This window comes from Leopardus geoffroyi, chromosome D1 (assembly GCF_018350155.1).
Source record: "Leopardus geoffroyi isolate Oge1 chromosome D1, O.geoffroyi_Oge1_pat1.0, whole genome shotgun sequence".
NCBI classification, from domain to species: domain Eukaryota; kingdom Metazoa; phylum Chordata; class Mammalia; order Carnivora; family Felidae; genus Leopardus; species Leopardus geoffroyi.
This window is the reverse complement of record NC_059329.1, coordinates 61,775,678-61,779,402: the sequence shown is the minus strand read 5'-3', so window position 1 is coordinate 61,779,402 and position 3,725 is coordinate 61,775,678. Positions and strand designations below refer to the sequence as shown.

The window sequence follows — 3,725 nt, the reverse complement described above, 5'->3', positions numbered from 1 at the left end:
TATTAAGAGGCCTAGTTCTTATTCCCTGGGCTATGGCAATGTATAATCCTCAACCCAAAGTCTAAGGAAAGGGTCACTGTCCTCACACTAGATCTGTAAAAAATTTGCCTTGGGAACCTAGAGCCCTATCTCTATTGATAATGAATTTCTTATTCACCCAGGGCTATTCTTCACTGAGTACCTCTTTCTTGTCCATTCACTGGTCTTCTCCTTTAGTGATAAAATATCTTCTCTCTTGACCTAGAATCTTGTTATCCTAAGCCATATAGTCTAGCCCAGGGAGGTTTTCCTGACTTTTTTCAGAGGGGAAAGCTGTAAAAATCACAGCCCAGGCACACTGGTCCATTAAAGATTGAAATTGGATTATGCAATTAGAGAATGCTTCTTCTCCAACATTCTTTACCACCCTATCAACAGGACTCCAGAATAACAACCGTGGATTGCAGCCGAAGAAGTTGCAAGGTGCACACTCTGTTTCATGATGAGAGTTTAGGGAAGCCCAAAGATGGGAGTGGCATCAGCAAACAAACAAACAGGCAAACAAAAGGACACTAGAGGCATCTGAAGCCTCTGGCACCTATGGCCGCAGCAAACTTAAACCTACTCCAAATCCTAGCCTGATTAATCTATTCATTCGTCAGTTTGATCACAAGCCCTGGTTTTAAATCATTGCAGACTCCTTATCTGTCTCACCAGTTAAAAAAGTGTAAGTAGGGCAGAAAATGAAAACGAGAGTTCAGGGAAATCTCCTCAAAATAGCCAGTTTCCCCTGAAGTCACAGAGAAAAGGACAGAGAAAGGGTTCCCGGGAAGCACAGGATGTAAGTTCATTCTGTCTATTCTTTCTATGAAATTACCCTTGAGTATTGTACTTTGGGATTGAAGTCTTAGTCATATTGTGGATCCCTTGTTACTCCATTCAGCTTCATGAAGTAACCACGTATATGTTTTGTCAGCTTTAGAAAACTAAGAACCAGAGGCTTTGTTATAATCCACTCCTCAACTGAATTAAAACTGGCTGAGATTCTGTGTCAACAGTTGTATTTTTTTCTTCACTCTGTTCTTGTCCCTGTCACCATCTTTAACCCAAATATTAAAACTGTCTGGCTAGAATCATTTCCCTATCTTGGGCTTAGCTCCTCTCTACATGTCTTTCTTGAAGAAGAAGAAAGGGAGAGGTGGATGTCATTTTGGAGGATCACATGGAGAGAGAAGAGGGTGAAAAGGAAATGGAAAATTGTGTTGAGGACAGAGGAGGAACCAATGCCTCAGGAACAACACACATTATCACAAGTTCAGTGTGCATTCTTCACTGCTGACCCTTTCCTGATCTGACTCCACCCCTGAGGGACACAGCTCAGCCTTGACCAATGATTTCAAAGAACTAGGAGGAACAAGGGGCCAGAAGGTCAGCAGTAAAGAATAAAAGGTGACCCTTTCCAACAGCAGCACATACCCGCTTTTCTCTCTGATCGCCTGTAAGTTCCCAGATCTGACATCATGGTGCATTTTACAGCTGAGGAGAAGGCTGCCATCACTAGCCTGTGGGGCAAAGTGAATGTGGAAGAGGCTGGAGGCGAGGCCCTGGGCAGGTAGGCACTGGGTTTCAATGCGTGGGAAAGGATGGTGAATATGAGCCTGGCCACTTGCCTGGGAAATTCCTCAAGAGCTTTGAAAGTCTCTGATTTTCCACCTGCTATGGTCCCGTCACATAGGCTCCTGGTTGTTTACCCCTGGACCCAGAGATTCTTTGACAACTTCGGCAACTTGTCCTCTACTTCTGCCATAATGGGTAACCCCAAGGTCAAGGCGCATGGCAAGAAGGTGCTGACCTCCTTTGGTGATGCAATTAAGAACATGGACAACCTCAAGGGCGCCTTCGCTAAGCTTAGTGAGCTGCACTGTGACAAGCTGCACGTAGATCCCGAGAACTTCAGGGTGAGTTCAGGAAATGTTCATGTGCTCTTTTTATACTTTCTACTTTGAGATAGACTAGCAAGAATTTCAGAAATAATGGGTCAAACTTGGTGTTAGAAGGACAGACCGCCAAAGGGCATGACCAGGACTTCCTTGATTCAGGACTAGTGACAGTAAAGTCCTACTAGCAGCCAGGGTTTGTTTAAAACTTTTCAAGAACTTTTGTCAGAACTGAAACAACATCAGAGAAAAGAAGACTTGTTCAAGGAGGAATGGAATTTGGCATTTGATAAAGGACTGTCTCAAGGAAGGAAGAATGTCTTATGTTACATGGTTTCTGATGACTGAAGTGTAGGGAGAGATTTGGGGTGGGGGGGAGTTTTGGACAGATTGTCACAAGGAAAATACAACAACTTCTCTAAAATATATCCTATTACCTGTCAGTATTGTTACCAAGTGGAGACTTGTCCCTGTCCTGATTGGAGACTTTAAATAAACTCACTGTGAGAACCCATGCCACCCTAAAATCCTGTTGTTACAGGAATTAGACAACTTGTAGATGAGAGGGAGGGAGAGATGCAAATAAAAATGGTGAGATGCAAGAGGATGGAGATAGAGGTGGGTAGGGTGTTGAATGGAGAGCTCATACACATTAAATTGAATTTAGGGACTAGCTTATCTGATTTCGTGCAGACACAACCCTTGAAGCAGTTTAAGGTATGGAGTTGGCAGGGACTGTAGGTATTGAACCACTTTTTCTGCAATTCTTTTCGAAAAATTGTACTCAATGTGCCTCTTTTTCATTTTGTCTTTCACCTAAAAGCTCCTGGGCAACGTACTGGTGATCATTCTGGCTTCTCATTTTGGCAAGGAATTCACCCCTGATATGCAGGCCATGTGGCAGAAGCTGGTGGCTGGTGTTGCCACTGCTCTGGCCCACAAGTACCACTGAGTCTTCCTTCCAGTTCAACAGTGCTCTTTTGTGTCCCCAGGGCCCTCCTTCTGCATATGGGGGCTTGCGTTTGGCCTTGAGAGCACAGCTTCTGTTTAATAAAGTTCATTCTATTCAGTCATCATAAATGAATACTGTGTTTTCTGCATCTTTCACTCATTGGCTGAGGGGTGAGGTGAGACATAGGGAGAAATGAGAGCTCATTTGGAAAGTGTGTAGGGACTCATCAAAGGAAGATGGGTATTATGGGAGAATTCTAGAAGGTCTGGGTGTATGCTAGGATGGGGAAGAAATTGTCTGGGTTGGGGAAAGGGTTAATTAAGCGAACAGGGATTTACAGGAGAGTGTGGCAGAAACTTACAGTAGAGGGGAATAAAGAAGATGCTAAGAAGTGCCTCAGAAGAAATCAAGATAGATTCGTGGTGCATGTCAGGGTTCAGCTTTAAAAGCTTTGCATGGATCTAAGGTCTCGGCTAGGGTTACTTTTTCAATTTGCTTTAATGTACATTTTGAATCAGCTAACTTATCATATGTCATGTGAGCCTGAATTGGACATAAGAGGATGAATTGAGGGATGGCTCGGAGTTTTCCAGAAAAATGTCCATTAACCAACAAAAGTCTGTTCTTTCCCAAAGGGTTGCATGGTCTCAGTGGGGAGCCACAGTGGGAAATCACTGTGCATTATTTTATAATCAAACATAACATATGCTAAAATAAAGCTGGCATTAGGATATTATATGAATTCGGGGGAGAGAAGAATGACCAAGGCTTCATGTAGCAGATGAGATAATAACAAAGGTTCATAGTCTAAAACCCGTAAATTAGGGCTTGAGCTAATTTCTTGCAGGAAAAGGCTT

The 3,725-nt window shown here is 43.2% G+C and overlaps 1 protein-coding gene across 1 annotated transcript; it reads left to right on the top strand.

The window, feature by feature from the left end:
* The first annotated feature begins 1,440 nt into the window (after positions 1–1,440).
* On the top strand, positions 1,441–2,996 carry HBE1 (hemoglobin subunit epsilon 1). The gene is made up of 3 exons (XM_045484260.1): positions 1,441–1,591; positions 1,715–1,937; positions 2,740–2,996. The coding sequence occupies exons 1-3, from the start codon at positions 1,500–1,502 to the stop codon at positions 2,866–2,868; spliced, it is 444 nt and encodes a 147-aa protein (XP_045340216.1). The 5' UTR covers positions 1,441–1,499; the 3' UTR covers positions 2,869–2,996.
* The last annotated feature ends 729 nt before the right edge of the window (positions 2,997–3,725 follow it).

Bases quoted from the DNA above. Each gene is read 5' to 3' on its own strand.
- HBE1 (XM_045484260.1), top strand. From the start codon at position 1,500: ATGGTGCATTTTACAGCTGAGGAGAAGGCTGCCATCACTAGCCTGTGG. The intron at 1,592-1,714 runs GTAGGCACTGGG...CCCGTCACATAG, and splicing joins GGAGGCGAGGCCCTGGGCAG to GCTCCTGGTTGTTTACCCCT. The intron at 1,938-2,739 runs GTGAGTTCAGGA...TTCACCTAAAAG, and splicing joins TAGATCCCGAGAACTTCAGG to CTCCTGGGCAACGTACTGGT.